The sequence below is a fragment of the Filicampus tigris genome, chromosome 18 (assembly GCF_054856515.1).
Source record: "Filicampus tigris isolate MCC_2025a chromosome 18, RoL_Ftig_1.0, whole genome shotgun sequence".
Taxonomy (NCBI): Eukaryota; Metazoa; Chordata; class Actinopteri; order Syngnathiformes; family Syngnathidae; genus Filicampus; species Filicampus tigris.
In genome coordinates, this window is record NC_141234.1 from 2,074,320 (window position 1) to 2,095,700 (window position 21,381).

The following is a 21,381-nucleotide window of genomic DNA, read 5'->3' on the forward strand; positions in this document are numbered from 1 at the left end:
GTTATTTATAGGATGGAAAGTGGGCTCACACGCTTTGGATCACTTCAGAGGCGTCCACCAAATTCCATTGCAGACACAAGTTGTGTTTGCCAACTCTGGGCTCTTCGTTTTAGATGAAAAGGTACAAAACATGAGCTTGCTATCCTATTTAAAAAAACAGACGTGTCAATCCAACTTCAAACATTTTGTAGTATGGAAAAAAAAAAATTCTTGCAAAATTAAAAATGAAATAAAAAATCCAATTTAAATATGAGGAGTTTTGACGTTGACATTTGTGGACAGGAAAGTGGAATGTTTGGGGGGCAGTAACTTTTTCTTCAGACAGCGACTTGGCGATTGAGGTTTTTCCATTGGCCAGCTTTCTCAAAGACAGCAATGTGGAAATACATTTTTTGTTGGACAGCCATTTGGGGATGCATGTTTTTGTTTTGACACTCACTTGGGAGGTGCATGGTTTGATCTAGACATCAATTTGTAGACTTTTGTTTCCGTGGTGACTGAGGTGCCAATGGATTTGCGTTCTTTTCTATGGCCAGTTTGGACGGGGACATTTTTTTGGGGGCAGCGACTTGGAGCTCCAAAAGTTTTGGAACGGCCAGGTTAATTCCTCTTTTTTTTTTTTGGGATGAGTTTCAAGTCAAAAAAAGGATGACTATGCGAGAAGAGATCAGAATTCCATCTTTTACTTCATGATGATTTATTTTTGTTTTACAACACTTGTGCCTTTTGTTTGACTATTAACATGGAGATGCATGCTTTTCTTTGGCTGTCAACTTGGAGATAGTGTTTCTCAGCGGACGGTTTTGGACAGAGATTTGGGAGTGCTATAAAATAAATCACAGTTCCCACATGTTTGGCCTCGGTTTGGGATTTTTTTTTTTTTTTTTTTAATGACTTCCCAATGTTTCGGTTGCAGACATTTCCAGGTTTTAAAGTGGACTCCATGCATCACAATTCCAAACAAACAAAAAACAAAAACTGGGATACTCCAAAGAAAAACAACAATCCATTGGGATATTTTCAGTGTTTTTAACAGGACAGGTCCTCAAAAGTGGAGGACAGGATGGCAGGTTCCACAGGTAGCGTAAATAATACTGACCTCCAATATATGAAGTAAAATGTGAGTTGACACATTGAGGTTTTGGGGCTCTGCGGATGCAAGTCTGTTTTGGGGGCGCAGGTCTTCACTCTGCCCTCTCGTAGGCGCGTGTGCAAACGATGTTTTCCAGCGTCAGCGTCTGTTTCCAAAAGAGAAAGAGCGCGTCTCAGGAAAAACACCGCGCAAAATGGACTTGCTCCGTCGCGCTTTTGAGGACACTGACCAGCGTGAGGGCGTTGCCGTTGACTTCGCGCACCAGGCTGGTCTCCCTGCTGTCCCACCGCTGGATGTGCACCATCTTGCCGTTGTCTATTGTCACCACCGACTGCACACAAGAGTTGAGGAATGACCTCCTTCAAGGCTGGGCGGGGCCAATAAGCTAACGCAGAAGCACTCCCAGCAAAAACGCTCATGAAAATGAGATGAGGGCTTTTTGCATAACTCTGCACGACCTAAGTCAGATATTATGGAAACGTATATTCAGTGGAGTACAATAATTATAAGTGCACAAGCCAATGTTGGCCTTTTTTTTGGACATGCCGACTGTTGTGGCGAGCCATCTAGTAAGGGGCGTAAGACAATGTTAAATGCCGTTTGTTGGATTAAAAATAAAATTGTAAATTTGACTTTTATTAAAAATTGTTGGTGAGAACAAAGAAATTCTTTTTTTAAACAATTTCACTTGCAAGATTTTTAAAAAAAACAACTAAAAGTACTGTATTGTATTGTATTTTAAAAATTCAACACATTTTTTAATTAAATGTAATATTTTTAATATGATTACTTATAAATGAAGTTTTTGTCCTGAAAACTATGTTGAATTGATTGTTTGTGTTTTCAAAAAACAGTTTTATAAGATTGTATTGTCTGTTTTAAAAGATAAACTTTTTTTTCCATTTATACTTTTTCTAATTGTTTGACTATTAATAAAAATTCTTTACATTTCTGTCCTTTGTATTTTATTTTTGAATACAATTTATTTCAAATTTGACTATCAGTTAATTTTTTTTTTTTTAGTTATGTTTTAGTATTTTAATTTTTTTGTAAATCATTTTCATTTAAACTTTTGTTCAGGTTTTAGAACAACTTCAAAGAAAGTTTGGTTAGGTTAAACATTTTTTTTTTTTTTTGTAATTTTTTTTTTTTTTAGTTTACATTTACCCACCCAAAAGTATTTATCTTGTAATAAGGAAACGTATGATACGCTCCCAGGTCCCTGCCGACATTTTTCAACTTGTTCTCAATGAAGACCATGTCTCTAAATAATCGGAACCCTTAGTGACGTTTCGAGGCTACATCGAGAGGGGGACTCGTCAGACCCACCTTGACGCTCCTGTTGTCGGCGGTGGTCTCGTCGAATTCCTCCCCCAGCTTGAAGGAGAGCTCGGTGTTCTTGATGGTGCTCTGCGTCTTGACCGTCACTTTGTCGCCATCCACCGAGATGATGGTGGTGGGCTTGGTTAAGTTGCCCACTTTGCGGACGGCGAAGCCCACACCTGCAGGACCAGCAGACAGTTGCCTTTAGGCGTCAGTCATGCAGCGGCTCGTTTTGTGTGCAGCCCGTTTGGCGGGCTCGCCACTAATCTGTGCGCGCGCACTAAATGACAAGCGTGTGCCTGAACACACCACTCTGTGACTCATAGCCTTTTGTGTGTGCGTGTGTGTGTGCGCGCGCTCGAGCGGCTCATTGATCAAGAGAATTGCGGCGGGGGGGAGGTCGAAAGACGGCTTGTTGCTACGGCGACAGGAGCAGACGGGTCAATTGTAAAAGGGCCCTGAGGTCAGCCCACCCCCAATACACACACGGGGCCCCAAACCCTGCAAAAGGTCAGTGTTACTTTGAATGCTGAGGTGTGTGCATGTGTGGGACACGATGCACCTGCCCCCATTTCACACACACGCACGCACACACACACACACACACACACACACACACACACACACACACACACATACAAGTCACAATATTGTTAGATATTTATGCAGTATATTGTGTACATTAGGTATAGCTGAGGTTTTCTTTTTAAACATTTTTATTTTTGCTTACTTTTATAAAAATGTCACACAAATGACTTGATTTAAGGTTTCATTTTGAACAAGATTAGCAATTTTTTTTCAATACGTTTTCCTGAAAACTTTACTTTTTGTTCCCTCCCTTTTTTTGTTTTTTTTAAATTTCATATTTCTGTGGTCCAAAATCTAAGCTCTCTGTCTGCAGTGTGACAAAGTCGCCCACCGCCACGAACACAATGACATCATGGGTAAACGCAACTCCTGCATTGGCGTACCTAATAAAGTGTCCAGTGACGTCCAATTTAGAATGGCATGTTCCATCCTCTCCAAGGAGAGTTTGGAAGGGCGAGCCCCCTTTATTTTTTCCAACAATGGCTACCTTTCAAATGCAAGTGTGTGGAAGTGTGTGACCACCTCCTGACCATTCTCCCACAGTGGAGGGAGGGGGGGGGGGTGTCTGCATTCAGGGCCCTTCCCCACCACACTCAGGCCATGTGCTCGCTCAGCCACTCCACCCCTCCTCCTCCTGTCTTTTCCACCCTTATGCCACATTCTCCATCTTGTTTGTCCCTTGAATGAATGCAAAAACACACACACTGGTGGGCAGCATGTGCTCACACACACACACGTGCATCACACAAAACGGACTCACCCAGCTGCTTCATGTACTCGTCAAAGTTCTCGCTGCTTTTCAGGTTCCATGTGCCCACGAAGGCCTCGGCCATGATGTCTGCGGAAAGCTGGAGGAATGAGGGGAGTGTAGTGTGCGCGTGTGTGTGTGTGTGTGTGTGAAAGCGCGAGTGTGTGAGAGTGAGCGTGTGTAAGGGAGAAAGAAGGCAGAACGCAGAGGGACGAAAGGAGGAGGAGGAAGTGGCTCGTTCCTACTGGCTGGGTCGACACCGGCTGTTCGTGATGTCATCGGGCTGTGCGAGAAGAGGCCGCCGCGGGAGGAGGAGAAAGGGGAAGAGACGAAGAAGGGGGGCGAGTGAACGCGTTGACTTTATCTTCGGGTAACATGACGCGTCGGGTCATGCGCCGCGCACAGCAGTCATCGTTTTGAAGAATTTCACCACAGGTTTCATCATCGGAACTGTGATGAAGAAAAAAAAAAAAGCGTGCTTGGATCAAGACACACACACACACACACAGTGGGTATTAAAAACTGGACACACCCCGGTTCAAATGCCAGCTTTTGGGGGACGTAAATAAATAACAGCAAACATTTTCTGACAACTATTTTCTATAATGGGCCAGCACACACCAAATCCCAAATAAAAGTTCCGCCGTTCTAGTAGTAGCAGTGGGAACAAGAAGCGGCGTGAACCGGAAAAATCAGTTTTGATCGGAAAGATGCAAAATGCACCGACTCGAATCGAATCGTTCCACTTTAAAATAGGCCGAGGTACGCAAGGGCTCATTTGCTGCAGGGAAAACGAAATCCAGTTTCCTACACCGTTCATCTGATTTGGATTTAAATACCCACAAAGCTGAAAGTCTACGGAAGCTTAAACAGGCTTGGCGGGTGACTGGCCCCGGCAGTGATAAATCATTGAAGAGAGCCCAAAGGGCCAATCAGACGTCATTGCAATTACTACTTATTTTTTCGGCACTTGTTTGCCCTCCAATAACCTCTACGTGCCCCGTGTGTGTGCGCGCGTTTGTTTTCATGCCTGTACACACACACAATCGTGCACCAATACAGGCTCGCCCGTGTGTGGGATGATGTCATGTGACCACCCGCCTTCCCTGGTAAAACCTGATACTGATACTAAAAAAACTTGACACAACCTTCAAAGGGTTACGCTTGTGTTCGTGCACACGTCTGCCATTATTTACATCCAATCTTAAAAGCAAACGCCAAGTTCGCAGGGATTGTCACATTCCGCCAGTCACCTAACAGTTGGCAGCTACAACTGAAACCTTGACCAAAAAAATAAATAAAAATAAAAATTGTTACATTTTAAAATCAGGCAACTAAGAGTGGGCTAAAACTCCATTGTTGTAGCTGGAGTGAATTGCAGAAATGAATAGAGGAAAGCTTTCAGTCAAGCAATGTTTAATTCTAATTTTGACCTATAGGGGGCAGTCATAATTGCACTCAGCACTTTCCCTGATTTATTAGTGCAACACCGGGCTAAACATGCCTAAATTCAGGTTCAGACATTGGAGGCCAGTGCATCTGCAAGTTCGCAATAAGACTTGACGGCTGTTTGGACTTGGACCACTATTGCACCAAACGTGAGGGAGTTTGAATGCGGTGTGTGTGCGGAGGTTCGTGGCGGCCTGCCAAGTCAGTATCTTTGCGTAGGGTGTGTATCAATCCATTTTTCGAGGCACTGTGTGAAGCTACCACCTCCAAAAGTCCCATGCTACACAAGTACATTTTTTTTAAAACTGAAACATTACTTTTTTCCATAAATGTTGATCTTGTTATATCAAGACTTCATTCTTCAACATATTGCAGGATGAATTCTCGACTCCTAAAAATTACATTTGAATTCTCAGAAAATTATGGGGTTTTTTTTTTCCCTCCTCTTCTAATATTACAACTTTTTATTTGGAATTCAACTTCATTCCCGTAATGTTAAACTATTTTTTTTTTTGTTGCAATATTAGGACTTTATTTCTCTTGTAATATTTCATCATGTGTCACCTACTTTTACCATTGAATTCTTTACTGTACCATTTTCTTCTCATAAATCCCGCCCCTTTATTTATTTTCAGACCCTCCTTTACCCTCCTACATGAAAAAAAAACCCAAGATAAAAATACGGATCTGGGATTAACTGTCTGGATTCTTAAGGCATAATACCTGCAAATTAAGGAGTTAATATTACGTTATATTGTAACATTACATTACCTTGTGACTAGTATTACCTCACCCATGTTATACACACACACACACACACCCAAGTCCCACTGCCCTTGTCCCGCAGCAGCCCGTCTGGTGTCGTGTGTGTTTGACACAAACAGGTGTGAGGCACACATGAAGGGAGAAAAAAAAAAAAAAAAAAAGCGGTCCATGAGGTGAAAGGTAAAGATCATAAAAGACAGACCTAAAACACATCCGAAAGTGTTTGTGTGTGTGTGTGCGCGGAAGGGGATTGAACCTCATGCTGTGTTTATGACATGATTTGTAGCATAGGACATTTGGAGGTGGTAGCCTCACACAGTGCTTCTAAATGGATTGATACTCACCCTATGCAAAGATAATGACTTGGCAGGCCTCCATGAACCTCCGCATACATCGTACGCACACACACTGCATTCAGACTTCCTAAATTGTCGCGTGAGTGTTGAATGTGATAATGTGACGTTGATTCTGTTCAAGGTACATGTGTGTGTGTGTGGGGGGGGGGGAATGAGCCTCTTGTCAAGTCAGCGGTTCACTGAGTTTCTAATTGCAGTTTCCTCTGTCATTAACTCTAAAACCTCCAACTTACACTCTTCACCAGTTATGCTCGTTTAGTGTTGTAAAACAAAAATAAGTCAACTTCTGGCCCAAGAAGCAGTGAACTGGCTACTCTTGCTAACACCCTTCCAAGTCTTTGCCTCAGGGGGCAACAGCAAATCGCCACATTACTCTGTCCAACCTCAAATGCATCACATGACCAAGAACCTCGGGGAAAATAACATTTTTGTATATTGTTTCACCAACTTCTGGAAAATAAACTTCATTTTGAAAACCAGCAGTGGATAAAGTTGAATGCTGATACTCGGTACCTTCCGTATACTGTAATGCGTTTGTGAGGAACTTGCGAACAACACTTTACTGCTCTTTTTGGAATACAACTATTTGCCCAAGGTGGCGACTGTGAATCACCGAAGCCCCCAGGTCTCCCTCAAATCAATCCTGTGAGCACGAAGAAGAACCTCTGAGCAAAATTGATTATTTTTGTGGTAAAGAGTAAATTAATTGTTTTTCATTTTAATAGCCAGTAGTTCATAACGTGTAAAATGAGACAAATTATCCGGCTAATCCCCGTTTAATAGGTAGATTGCTGAGAAAGCTGGGGCCTGCTTTGCAGCACTTGCGCCATCTGCTGGTCAAATGACAATATTGCAACCAAGTAAATCCAGATAAAATACGATTTAATAAATGAAATGTTTGAGCTTCATTTTCACAATTTCAACCAAATATCAAAGCACTAAAATGTTTGTACGATAACAACGATTTTTTTAAAGGCATGTGATACATTAACCAGCCTCTTAAAATATATTTCAATATGTAAGTTATACGGTTGAACGGTCAAAGGACAGGATATAGATCCGGGAGGCAAATAAAGGAATTTCTAATCCAATCTTAACAGTATCCCAGGAGACAGAACCTTGAAGCTGGTCACAAGGGGGCTTAAATTAAAAAAAAAAAAAATCACCCAGTGTTTCACATATCGCATCCCAGGGCACGTTAGCAAAAGCGGCGACATCTTTGTTCTGTCAGTGAGAAACAACCCAGAAAAATACCCGACAAGTTACAACAAACATTTTTAGTGTAATATTACATAATTAACATTTCATTTGGAGCTGAAACGTATGTCTACACTCTTGTTAAGCTATACTAAAGTTAAATATTACACTTCACACTACACAAGTTAATTTCAAAATAAAATATGTTTGCTTGTCATAAGCGCCACAATGAACGCCATTAAATGAAAGTTGTGTTCTTCCGAGTTTGACTAATTATTTTTTGCTATGGCTCGCATAAAAAGTGACCGTACCGTGATCTTACACAATTTGTACCGTCTCGAGTATGTTACTTTGAAGTACCAATTTACTACACTTGATTCTCCCAGCCGTCTAGCTTGACAAATCACCCTGGCAACCGCGTATCGCCGGCTCGTCTCACATTAGGCTCGCGAGCGGGTGACGTCAGAGACTGGTTTGCAATTGAAACTTGGTCCTCACTTGTTTCGGTCCCGTTTTGTTCAGAAATGGCACCGCCTGCGAAATCTCGGTTTGGCTGCGACGCGGCAAGGAAATGGAGAACTACAGGTGAGTCTTGGATTTTAAATGGACGCGTATCGGTGCCATATATGGGCAAAGGAAACATGCAGTTTTTTTAGGGTATGCATGCATCTTATTAGGGGTGTCTTGCAAAATTGGGATACATGGGAGGTCTGTCTGGTGATAGTCTTGTACATTCAGAAGCAACACGCATATGTCTCGCTCGCGCTCATTCATCACACACACACTCACTTTCAACACTTTCAAAACACACGCTCACGCAAACTCAAATCTCACTCACTTTCTAACGCAGTCAAATAAACACGCTTACAAACACAATCTTCTCACACACACGCGCACTCACTCACACTCAGCATGCTCACACACTCGAACTTTCATACAAACACCAACACACACTTTTTGTGTTCTCCAGAAAGTGAAAGATGCAGAAAGCTTCATTAAAGATGCAGATATCCAGGTCAAAGAAGCTTTTGTTCAGGCGTGTGTGTGTGTGCGTGTCTCAAGAAAGCCTAAATAATTAATCCGGGGCCGCATGAAGTCTCTCAAATGGCATCACTTGCACTTCATGTAATGGAAAACAAAATCTCAAATCTGATCAAGAGGATTTGTTGTTGACAATAAGGACCGAGTATTGCGTTACAAATGTGTTGTTGTTACACGTGCGTGTTAATGATGATGATGATGATCTAATACCTACAACAGGGATGAGAATGCTTGAAGAGCCCATTATGACCACTTCAAGTATATGGATAACTCAGCCAAGGAACATGAACTTCTCAAGAAGCCACACCTGACGCTTTGCTTTTGAAGCGGCCATTTTAGGGTCGTACATGACAATTTCCAGGGGTTCTTGGAATTTTGGGAACGTTCAGCCCTTTTGGCCAGCTTAACTGAGCGACATGCATGTCTAATCATGGGTAGGCCCACAAAAAAAAGACTCAGGAAGGCATGCCTGAAAAGACACAGGAAGTCAGCCATTTTGGTTCCAGGGCTCCTCTCAAAAACGGACCGCAGTAGTTCTAAAATGGGATATTCCTGTTTTAGCAGCCCCCGGCCCTTCTTTGAAGCGTACCGGCGCTGGTACTGGCGCTGATGCGCCCCCACTGCCGCCGCCCCCCTGGCACGCTCGGCCCCGCCACCGCCCGGGGCAGATCCGCGGGGCGGCCCCTCACCTGCCGCTCTTCCACGGGCGACACGCGGAAGAGAGCGCCGAGCGACCCCATCTGGTCACCGTCGTTCGACCCGGTCAGAGCACACCGCGGAAGGTAAAACCTGCGCCTGCTTTTGTCTTTAGACTTGGTGAAGCAGCATGTGGCTCATTATCCACGGTTACGTTTTTAATGCCCTGTACCAAGTAGACATTGTATAGCAATATCAGAAATTATTGTGAACGGATCGTTGGATTTTGACACCTGGATTTGGGCCTTATCCCCTGTGATTAGCGGTGGATTTTTGATTTTAAAAAAATAATTCTGTTGGATATTCTTTTTGGGTGCAATGCTGACCAACTAACTAAAGTTGAATTCATCTTTTTTCCAAGGTGACGGTGCTTTTAAACCGCAGGGGCGTGGTCTCCTTCGAGCAGCTCCTATTGGATGTCTCGGAAGCGCTGGGGTTTCCTCGTTGGCACCGATCTCGAGTGACCCGCCTCTACACGGCTTTTGCCCGAGAGGTTGCATCTTCCTTCCGTTCCTTAAACGGACAGCAGGAATCCTAATAAGAGCGTATCCACCGCAGGTGAAGAGCGTTGGCGACTTCTTCCGCGGCGACACGGCCCTCCTGGCGCTCGGCAAAGGCCGCCCAGAGCTGAGCGGCCTGCGGGAGGCGCTGGAGGAGCTGTTCCCGGAGCAGTGCCGCTACCGGGCCGAGGCGCTGCTGGTCTGGGAGAAGAAGCTCCGACCGGCGCCGGACAAAGCCGCCAAGGCCGACAGCGGCTACGGTGAGGGGACGGACGACAAGGAACCCACAGAAGATAGAGCGCCGCCCGCCACAGAGAAGCCGAGTAAGGGCGCGTCCAGGAAAGCCGCTCACCTTCCGAACCATCTGCAGAAGCTCAGAGTGAGGGGCGGGGTCGGCGAGGAAAGGACGCCTGCCATTGGCCGATTCCAGCGGGAGCGGGACATGGACTTGGCTCCTCTGTGTGAAAGCTGCTTGGCAAGAAGAGCCAAGCGTTCAAGTCCGGAGTGGATCTACCCGCTTTCAGGAAGGGCCCCACTGCCCCCCGTGTGCAGGAAACAAACAGGAAGTTCACCTCAAGGTTGGAAGAGTTTTGTCATATTTCTCAAATTTCCAAATATTCACTAAATTCAGGACAAGCAGATAAATAGCTTTTCACATTCCAAAATTTCCTACTCCTCCACCTACAGAAAAAAATGTAAAACTCATTCAAGGGTCATTCAAACACCCTGTAAACTATTTTAATTATAACAATTTGTCCAATAACAGTATTGCTTTGGTAAGTTGAAATGACTTGAGCAATTTTGTTTAGACATAGGTTGTCCTTTGCCGCCACCTTGTGGCATCCATGGGTAATTGAAACCTGGGTCAATTACTGGCAGCTTTTTGCTATTGACAGCAGAGCTCATGCTCAGCAGGTTCACGAGTTTAATTCACTGCAGTAAGATAAAGAATATATGCCTGTTAGTGTTGTTGTATGCTGTTTCAGTGTTTGTACTGTATGTTTTCAAATAATTTTTGAAAGTTTAAAGGTTCATTCTTTGCGCAATATTGATGCTAGCTTCGTTAGCCTGTGTATGGCGTTCCCCATTATCTGTTAGCATTATGCTAGCGGACTTCCGGTAAATTTATGGTTTGGTTGAATAGGCAATGTGCAATTCTCTTTGTTTAGAGGACGTTTCAACGGCGATTGGCAAAAATAGCTTGAAGCTTTTTTTTGAATAATCGTTTCCTATCTTCCATGGCTTAAAACTCTAGCGGAATAACACTAATATTCTTGGTTCACTGAAAGACTCAAAGAGTCCCCCTGGGATCTCGAGTGACTTCTCGGGACTTCGCTCGGAGGGCAGCGAGGTGTCCGAGGCCGACGTGGCTGACCTCTACGACCTGGGGCGCCTCCTGGGAGACGGCAACTTTGCGGTGGTGCGCGAGTGCCGGCGCCGCGCCGACGGCCGCGCGCTGGCCGTCAAGATGGTGGAGCGCTCGCAGCTGCTGGGCCGGGAGCACATGCTGCAGAACGAGCTGAGCCTGCTGGCCAGCCTGCGGCACCCGCGCATCGTCAGGCTGCTGGCCCACCACCGCACGGCCGCCAGGGCTTACCTGGTCATGGAGCTGGCCGGCGGCGGCGACCTCTTCGAGGCCATCAGTGAGCGCGGTAGCTTCGGCGAGGACGAGGCCGCGGTCATGGTGGCCGACGTGGGCGAGGCGCTCAAGTACATACACCGCAGGAGTGTGGTCCACCGAGACGTCAAACCGGAGAACCTGCTGGTCAGTCACCAGAGACATCCGTGGTCAATATTTTTTCAAAATACCGCAATCTAGCATCAAATATTGAAGTTGAACACCAATTACGTGCATCTGTAGTTTCTCTGACATTACATAGGGTCACAGTCCAAAGACAAAAATATTTATTTATATTAACACAAAAAATAATAACAGAATTATGTTGTCTTTGTCTTTCGAATAAACCTTCTAAATGGGAAATTGGATATACGCGTTCAAACATACATCCGCAAACAACTAGCAAATAAATGTTTTGAATAAAAGGCAATGTACAAAATTTGAACACATACAAAATACTCAAAATGTGGTCATACAGTACATGTACATGCTACATTGGACAGCAACTAAAGCGAAACTTTCCAATGGAGAACGAGTATTGGACATTTTTTTTTAAAAAGTTTGTATCCTGGAAAAAACATTTTTGAGGGGGTTTCTCTTAAAATAAGTGACAATTTTCACATTTTCAAATTCATCTTACCTTGGACAGGGATCATATTTAAATTTTTTAAAAAACACAGCGTTGTCTAGTAAAAAAAGGAATTAATTTTTCACTTTGGAGGAATTTGTAAGCTAATCTGCGTCTTTGCTCCCTCTCAGATCGTTCACACTGTTCCTGGCATGACCAGACTAAAGCTGGCCGACTTCGGCCTCGCCATGGTCGTGACCGAGCCCGTCTTCACCATCTGCGGCACGCCCACCTACGTTGCGCCCGAGATTCTGTCCGAGACAGGTGAGCGCTGCGCCAAAGTCCTCGTGGAACCATTTCTAAATAACATGATTGACATGACCCGGCAGGATACGGCGTAGAGGTGGACATGTGGGCGCTGGGAGTCATTCTCTACATCCTTTTGTGCGGCTTTGCCCCCTTTCGAAGTCGGAATCGAGACCAGGAGGAACTGTTTGAAATTATCAAACGGGGGCGACTGAATTTCCTGCCCCCCTATTGGGACACCATCTCACAAGGTAGGACACTGGAACGTGCCTAAAACTGCTCCAATTTGGAGTCCAACCACAATTTGACGGAAAAAAATAAATAAAAAAATACAGTCCACGTACCACTAGACCTAAACGTTAAACACAACTGCACTGCAGTGATCCTTTAGCATACCACTGAGCCATACTTATTTTCTTGTTAAGACGCCAAAGGCCTGGTCGCAGGCCTGGTCCAGTCCGACCCCGTCGCCAGGATGACAGCAGAGCACACGTTGCAGCATCCCTGGCTGAGGACCAAGGTGGCCAGCTGCCAGCAGAAGGCGCTGGAGTGCCAGCGCAAGACCCTGACGGAGGAAGAACCACGCAGAACAGTGCCTTTAGACAGAGAGAAAGTCCAGACTACACCGAGGGAAGACCCAGAAACTGTTCGGCTCTCAAGGGGAGGTCAGGCTTCAGGCGCCACTAGTTCAGACACTCAAACGGGCTGAAACGAGCAGCCCCGTAAAACAAGAAGAGACGTGTCCCAAAGTCACTGTCAGCTTCAATGTAGCCAACGTGCATGTTTTGGGAATGTGGGAGGAAGCCGAAATACCCACAAAAACGACTTGTTCAGTCTTCCGAAATGTATAAAATGGGAATCACCCGCCCCAGGACCAAGTGTGGGCATGACAGTGATGTGACTTCCTTTCCAGTCCAAATAAGGAGCATGTCGGTCCGCTGTGGGGGGTTGCATTGGGGGTCCTCATATTGGGCAGCTGACACTTTTGACAGCCTGCACCACATTTTCCAAATAGCCTTCCCAGTGCATTCCCCCTCAGGGAGGTGCAACATATTTTCAAGCCTTAAGGTTCACTCGCTTTGTATTTCTGGTTTCATCATCTACACACATAATAAAGGCTCCAAAACAACTCAAAACTGACCACAATCTTAAAAATATTTTTTGTGGTGCACATTTTACTTAAATACGTCATGTGTTTAAACTGTAAAATCAAACTAGATTTTAATATGGATTTGTGAATATATATATATATATATATATATATATATATATATATATATATATATATATATATATATATATATATATATATATATATATATATATATTACTTTTGTTAGTTTTTCCCCTCTGCATGGGTATAGGCTTAGACAGGTTTTGCCTTTGTTCACGCACCTTGTATTTCTGGTTGCATCATTCATACATAATAACATAGTAGAGGGTCTCCCAGAACCAGTCAGGCCACTTAGAGCTGACTGCACACGCAGCACGTCCCAATATGCAAATAACAACAAGCCATAAACTCTTTTTGGAGGAGGCGGGGTGGAGGGGGGTGCTGGTTTTAGTGGTAAGTAATGAGTCATGGTCATCAAAGCGCCTTCGTGCATCGGCGTGGGTGCCGACGAGCCCTCAAACGGCTTTAAAGAGCAGTCAGCTGACACAACTTTGGGCAGCTTTCAAAGCCCTCTTGCTTCGTCTGCGCCCGTTGCGCATGCGCGCTCCCCAACTCTTTAAATACCCCCAAGTCATCTGTGGCCACAACCAAACATTCCGCCGTCCGCTGATTCGACACGACCAGGCGGGGAGGACGAAAGGCGGACATTTCACCAGCAAATTCGCCATTTACACAATTCTAAAAATGCTATGTTTATTTCTGAATAAGTCTCACTCCGACCCGGAGTCGTAAAAGGGTGAAAACTCGGAGAGACAGCGAGGGGGGGAGACGCACAGGGAGAAAAACAAAGATGGCTGTGTGAGCCCGAGAGACAAGCCTCCACCAACAACAACAACAAATACAAGCGTCCGCGGACCGGGAAAGACATCTCGGGCAGCCGGAGCGGACACGCCGGACTTGGGGAAAGCCGAACCGAGCCGAGCTGTCGGGAGGGAGAGAGCTCCCCCCCACACACCCTCCTTAAAAACAGCTGAGTTGTTTTTGTTCTGGCTGCCCACACACCCCCCACCCCCCCAACCGGAGCGCTGTGCTTAGGGCTCGGTGTCAACTAGCTAGCCGCACCGTAAGTCCTCCCCCGCGGGTGACATTTTGTCTTCACCTCGGTTGTGACTTCCAGAAAAGCTTGAAAATTATCCCTAAAAGTAGCAAGTGAGCTAGCATTCCGCCGTCGTGTTAGCCGACTAGCGAGCTAGCTGTCAGTTAGCCTCGAAGCTAGCCGACTACCTAAGATAGAAGCAAGTGAATTTGTGGTGGGGGGGTACGTAGGAGGTTCTAGACCGATTCGGATGTCCGCCATGGAAGACGATGACTTGATGTCCGCGCCCGGTGGTTCCTCGGCGGCCGCGGTGGCGGGGGCGGCCGAGGCGGCTGTGGCCGGGGCAGGGGCCGGGCTCGTCGGGCAGGAGGAGGTCGGGATGCGGCCCGAGACGGACTCTGACGAACCGCCCAAGAAGAAGACCAAAGTGCCCGAGGCGGAGTCCGGCAAACTGGAGGAGAGACTGTACTCTGTGCTCTGCTGCACCGTGTGCCTAGACTTGCCCAAGGCGTCTGTGTATCAGGTAAATGTGTCACAAACATGCCCCGACACTTCCCTGCAACACCCCCCCTCCTCAAAAACAAAAAATCCCCCCTAAAATTCAGAAACTCGTGGGGTATATAAATAATACAGCACAGGCCCAAGCAAGCGTGTGCTGACACACGCTGACCCCTGCTTGTCAGGCCCGCTGCTCAAAAGTCTGACATGATCTTCAAATAACCTTCAACTAAAGTCACTTTCCCAACATCAAACACCCTTCAAAATAAAAGTAGTCCACTCTCCCCCCTTGCCCTTGAATGCCACCAACCTGTCACCTGTTCAATGTCAACCATGTAGTAACCCTGCACATGACACACGGTTACATACACTATTTAATATGATGTGCAAGCACAAGCAGTGGAAAGTTCAATCCACAAACCCCATCACAAAGTCCCCTAATCATTCACAATTGCCCAAACCACTACTTGATACAACTGTTTTAGTACATATTCGAAGAAAATAAATCAGACCGGGTTTAATCCAGAATTCTCAGGACAAAAACATGTGCATCTCTAAACAAAATGAACTTTAAAAAAAAGTAATCCAAAATGCAGAAAAAAAGAGACTTGGCCTAAATATGACATGTAGGTCACGATCCTTAAATTTTCAGACAAGAAAATGAAGAAGCTTGTAAGTGCAAATTTTGAAACTTGAAAAATATATAGTTAGTGCACTTGCTCTGGTCTTTGTGCATGTAATGTGAAACGAGTTTTAATCTGGATCAAAACCAGATTGCTCCTTAAATATTTCAGCCTGAAAAATAAAACACCTGCATGTCCAAATTGATGCTTTGAACAACCATGCTTTTTTTTGTGATTTAAATATAAGTCATCTGAAAACAATTTTGGGTTAAAAATGAACAAATAATTGAAACTGAAAAACAAAAATGCATGTACCTGTACTAATTTTATGATAAATTAAAAAGCTACAAATGAGAATTTAAAAAAAATTATGAACAAAAAATGTTTTGGGGGTTTGAAAAAGAAAAAAGATCAGAGTATGTTGAGATTTTTTGTTGAGTACATTTGAACTGGTGCCATTGTTTACTTTGCTACTTTTGTATTGCATTTAAATAAAAAAAAAACCCACTGCATTATTTCAGAAACTCTGTTAGCTTTTTTAATTCAAACAAGTAAATGTTTCTAGTTTTTCCAGGTTTGAAAAAAAAAGACTTTTGTTGTTGCGCAGTGACCACAGTTTAAATTTTTAATTCTATTTCAGTTGATCTTTTGAAAATGTACGTTAAAAAAAAAAAATAATACAAGCTACATTGACAGAAAAAAAAATGACACCAGTTTGAAGTTTTAATTCTAAAATAATTTAAAAATATTTTAAAATGTGGCTTAATTTAAGTGTATTTTTATAATTGTAAAAAAACTGAAAATGTGCAAACTTTGATTTTAATGGTACAGCCTTTTTTTAAATTATTTAAAATTGTATTCATAATGTGCAGAAATGTGTCCTTGCTCTTTTTCTTTAACTACATTTTGTGGCGGTTCACACTAAAATATTACGCCGTTTGCTCCCCAAGTGTCTATTTTTTTTTTTTTTTTTTTTTTTTTAACTAAGCTGTGCCCTTTCATGAATGACATTTGACTCATCGTGCCATGTTGTCCACTAGTGCGCCAACGGTCACCTGATGTGCGCGGGCTGCTTCATTCACCTGCTGGCTGACTCTCGCCTCAAGGAGGAGCAGGCCACGTGTCCCAACTGCAGGTAGCGCCGAGCAAAGTCCAAGGTGGGCGCGGGCCAGTCACATCGCCCGAATCCTGATCCTGCTGCTGCTGCTGTGCACGTGCAGGTGCGACATCAGCAAGAACCTGTGCTGCAGGAACCTGGCGGTGGAGAAGGCGGTCAGCGAGCTGCCCACGGAGTGCACATTCTGCCTTAAACAATTCCCCAGGTCCAGCCTGGAGAGACATCAGAAGGACGAGTGTCAGGACAGGTGAGCGAGACAAGGGGGAGGTTTGCGGCTGCTTTAGCTCAGGTTACCATGACGACGCGCTCACGCCCTCACCCTCGATGCTCATTAAAAGCGACTTGTGCAAGTAGTTGTCGGGAGTAGCGTTTTTTGTTCCAGCGACACTCACCATTTGTCGGCGCCGGGCGCGCTTTTGTGGCCAGGGTGACGGTGTGCAAGTACAAGCGCATCGGGTGCCCGTGGCAGGGCCCCTTCCACGAGATGCCGGCGCACGAGGGCGAGTGCTCGCACCCCACCAAGACGGGCACGGAGCTGATGGGCATCCTGGGCGAGATGGACCAGAACCACCGCAGGGACATGCAGCTCTACAACAGCATCTTCAGCCTCCTCTGCTACGAGAAGATTGGATTCACCGGTAAGACACGCCCACAAGTCAGCGCAGTTCCAAAGAAAGAATTTTTTTTTTTTTTTTTTAAATGGCCGTGGAAAGGTTAAATACTTGATTTGATTGTTTATCCTCAATAAAATTTAAGTAGCTCATCAATCATTTCGTTTTTGTACTGTTTTTTAAATGTAAACGTTGAATATTATAAAATCACTCATTTCATGTGTACTTTTTTATATTTGATATTTTAGATTTTTGTAGTTTTTAGTTCAATGTAAAAAAAGTTTTTTTAATGTTTGTAAACAATATATATTTTTAAATACTTTTAGATTTCTGTAAAGTGTGTTCTAAAAATGTTAACCTTTTTTAAGATTTGCTAAGCATGTAGTTTTTTTGTTGTTTTTTTTTAAACAGTTTGCCAATTTTTGGTCATGTTTTTAGATTTTTTTTATATATAGTCAATTTGTTACATTTTTAGAAAAGTTCATAGATTTTTATTAAATTAAACATTTAAAAGTGATTATTTTTAGATGGTGGATATTGAATTGAGATTTTGCAGTATGCAATTATTTTTTTGGTCAACTTTGGCAGTTTTTCCAAACATCGTCTCATTGATGATTCCGTTTTTGAATTTTATAATGAATTGAATTTGAATTAATCAAGCTGTTTTTTTTTTTAATAATGAGAATTGATGCAAGTATATGCAAAAGTGTTCGTTTTACCAAACATTTTGAAGTCCATGATACAATCATTATATAAGATAAGTGAATAGCTAATTGACAATATAAAAGATTGATTGTAGTTACCCAATGGAAGGCAAGGCAACATGATTGATTCTTTATATAGCACATTTTGTACACAAGAGAACCCCATGCGCTTCACACGACCAAAAACGCCAGCAAAAAAAGTGTGTGTGTGTGTGTGTGCCAGAGGTGCAGTTCCGGCCGTACCGCACGGACGACTTCATCACGCGGCTGTACTACGAGACGCCGCGCTTCACCGTGCTCAACCAGACGTGGGTGCTGAAGGCGCGCGTCAACGACTCGGAGCGCAACCCCAACTTGTCGTGCAAGCGCACGCTCTCCTTCCAGCTCATCCTCAAGAGCAAGGTGAGCCCATGGCCGCGCCGGGCGACCCAAAACTTTCCACGGAAAGTGGGCCATCAAAACGCTTTTCACGCCTGCTCACATTGTTTTCGTCGGGCTTCTAGTTTTTTTTTTTTTTTTTTTTTTTTTTTTTTGGGGGGGTGTTTGTAGATTTTGTGTAGTCGAGCTTGACAGAATCAAAACTTCAAAAGGAATCTTTGCGTTAAAGACAGCTCAGCCCCCCTTGTTGCCTTTTGCAGACCGTGCATAACAATCCTAATCCCAGCAACTCCTTTGACCAGGTGAACTCTGCGCTGGAGTGCTCGTTCCTGCTGCTGAAGGGCCCGTACGACGACGTGCGCATCAAGCCGGTCATCCATCACTACGCCTTCAGCAACGACGACAGCGAGACGGACTACGTGCTGCTGCCCATCTGCGACTCTGTCGAGTGCAACAAACTGCTCGCCGCCAAAAACATCAACCTGCGCCTCTTCATCTTCCAGGTCCAAAAGTAAAGGAAAAAAAAACACAAAAAAAAAAAAAAAAAAAAAAAAACCACAGACGACAACCACCACGAGGAGGAGCGACCGAGAAGAAGATAGACGCCACTCAACAACTGATACCTCTTAACACACACACACGCACACACCCACCACTCACACACACACACACACCCTACTAATCCACTGACCTTCTACAACACAAGTGAGAAGACCCCCTTAGGAAACCAGATTGATTTCGGGGTTGGTGGTCCTGAGGTGGTCAGTGTGTAGCAGTCGGACCCCCCGCACACCCAAGAGCCAAAAGTAGCACACACGCACACTACAGCAAGTGTGCGTGTGTGCCCGTGTGTGTGTGCGTATGCGTGTTGCCTCAATGTGAAAACTTGAGTGTTGTGTGCGTGTTAACACTTAAAAAAAAAAATTAATAATCACGTTTTAGTAGCTTTTAAGGTCTCATATTTTGTGTGTGTGCGTTTGTGTGATGATAAACTTTAAAACTTTTCCAGATAAGCCATTTTCGACCCACCATACCTCACAACATTGAAATACTCGGAATAAAAGTGGCATGAAATTATTTAGTCCTTTTAACATTTTTCTTTGCATGTATTAAAAAAAAAAAAATCCAAATCCCACCTGTTTTCTAAAATGTCAGATTCAGCCATATTTTCACATGTTGCTAAAATTTGAATTCTTAAAAACAGTAGCCTCTCCTTGTTTTGTTTTTTTTACAAATTTACTGCATTTGCAAAATTTGTTTTGGCTAAACATTTGTAAAAAAAAAAAAAAAAAAACTAAAAAAATAAATAAATCAGAAATCAATTCCGCTAAAATATTTGGCACGTCAACATGTTATAAAAAGAGCATTGACCAAATATTTGAGGTTAAAGACCCAAATGTCTCGAAAACATCCTCACCTGTATGCAATATGCTTTATCAAATTGAAATGCTTCTTAAGATAATAGCCGAACATTTTTACAAATTATTTGTAACATTTTATTGATGAGGTGTGAATAGATAAAAGGCAGCTTTTGTTCCAAAACCGATCACCCTTGTTTTTTTCCCCCTCGCCACAATTTCAAATCTTCCTAAAAGTAGTCAACACGTTTAAAAATGTAATACTTTGTGCAAAATGGTTTCAAAAAAACAAGTTCTCACTACCAATTTCAAATATATGTGATCTGAAAAAGTTTTAAAAAGAATTTGTGCATTTATTTTTAACAAAATTTAAGTTTTTTTTTTAACAGGTGAGGATGCTCTTTCTACTTTATATTTTTATTTGCGCCCCTTCCCCCCAACAAGCAATTTCAAATAAGAATTTTGCTTAAAATAGTGGCATGTCAAAAAGGATTTTGTGCATTTGCTACATTTTTTTTCTGTGTGTTAAAAGAACAAGGTGAAAAAACATTCAAAGTTTGAACAATCTCGTTTGAATGTGTGTGCGTGTGTGCGTAAAGGGAAGTTGCGGGGGTCCCCCACCTAAAGGACGTTGGACTTACTTGAAGGAGCAGATGTTACCCGAATAGAATCTACTGTAAAGCAGAAAGAAGACGTCCTGATCTCTGCTGTATTTTTGGGGGTGTTTTCAAAAAGACAAAAAAAGAAGAAAAACAAGAAGAAGCTTCGGTGGACTCGCTCATCTCACTATGGCTGTACATGTGCCTTTTATTATTATTATGATTAATATTAAAGCTCATCAACCTGCTTGCTTGCTGGCTCGTGTGAAAGTCATCCAGGACGAAAATGGAGAGCAGCGATCTTTATGATCGCCTGCCGCATGAATAATTGAAGGCATGGCGGCGGCGTTATGAAATCCAAATTTAATTTTGAAGCCGGGCCGGGATGATGGATACGTTTCATTGGCTTAAAATAGGAATCGGCTCAACTTGAAAAATGAATTATCACATGTGCGCGTTATTACTGCAGTGAAGGCAAAAGGGCACGCAAGTCATTTGGGCACTCTTTGGCAAAGGCGGAGATGTGAAATCCAGTTCCAGAAAGTATTGAATCAGGTGTGTTGCGGAAGCGAGAGATGGAAAAGAGGATTGAAGACACCTGTGTTCAAATGAACCCGTTTTGGCAAATACAAGACTACACATAAAAAATTGGAACACCTGATCTTTTTCAAACTTTATAATATTGCTCAATTTCCCCATCAATACATCGAAATGGACCGCCAGAGGTACACTTACGAGTTTGCACCGAAGAATTATCTTCCTGAATGAGTCAGATAACTAGCTAGCACTCGTAACGAACACCTCGTCATTAGCCCAGAACTCCTGACCACTTACTCAATATTTCAAGAGGTTAAGTCGAACCAAATGGCCAAAATAACTTACCAGTTATGAAATAAGCGTTAATAGCTCCGCCGGTGTTTGTGAAAAGGCTTCTTTGCTGGAATTGAAACAAAATGTCAACACCTTCCCACTCACAGGTTGGCATGTTCAAGTGCCTTGAGTCAATGATGCGCACGTAGCATGATGACGTAGACG

At 43.6% G+C, this 21,381-nt stretch overlaps 3 protein-coding genes across 3 annotated transcripts; 2 read left to right on the plus strand and 1 right to left on the minus strand.

Annotated features, from left to right (window-relative positions):
* Positions 1 to 667: 667 nt before the first annotated feature.
* On the minus strand, positions 668 to 11,481 carry fabp3 (fatty acid binding protein 3, muscle and heart). Its single transcript, XM_086015285.1, has 5 exons — positions 11,354 to 11,481; positions 3,765 to 4,202; positions 2,423 to 2,595; positions 1,323 to 1,424; positions 668 to 1,238 (listed from the first exon to the last, which is right to left on the minus strand). Exons 2-5 carry the CDS (start codon positions 3,835 to 3,837, stop codon positions 1,185 to 1,187), a joined length of 402 nt encoding a protein of 133 aa, XP_085871411.1. The 5' UTR covers positions 3,838 to 4,202; positions 11,354 to 11,481; the 3' UTR covers positions 668 to 1,184.
* dclk3 (doublecortin-like kinase 3) lies at positions 7,962 to 13,474 on the plus strand. Its single transcript, XM_086015278.1, has 8 exons — positions 7,962 to 8,104; positions 9,122 to 9,342; positions 9,618 to 9,749; positions 9,815 to 10,334; positions 11,046 to 11,521; positions 12,134 to 12,266; positions 12,332 to 12,499; positions 12,674 to 13,474. The coding sequence occupies exons 1-8, from the start codon at positions 8,044 to 8,046 to the stop codon at positions 12,955 to 12,957; spliced, it is 1,995 nt and encodes a 664-aa protein (XP_085871404.1). The 5' UTR covers positions 7,962 to 8,043; the 3' UTR covers positions 12,958 to 13,474.
* A 495-nt stretch (positions 13,475 to 13,969) lies between these two features.
* Positions 13,970 to 20,593, plus strand: zftraf1 (zinc finger TRAF-type and ring finger containing 1). Its single transcript, XM_086015279.1, has 6 exons — positions 13,970 to 14,981; positions 16,620 to 16,714; positions 16,800 to 16,943; positions 17,123 to 17,334; positions 18,235 to 18,413; positions 18,692 to 20,593. The coding sequence occupies exons 1-6, from the start codon at positions 14,709 to 14,711 to the stop codon at positions 18,902 to 18,904; spliced, it is 1,116 nt and encodes a 371-aa protein (XP_085871405.1). The 5' UTR covers positions 13,970 to 14,708; the 3' UTR covers positions 18,905 to 20,593.
* Positions 20,594 to 21,381: the final 788 nt, after the last annotated feature.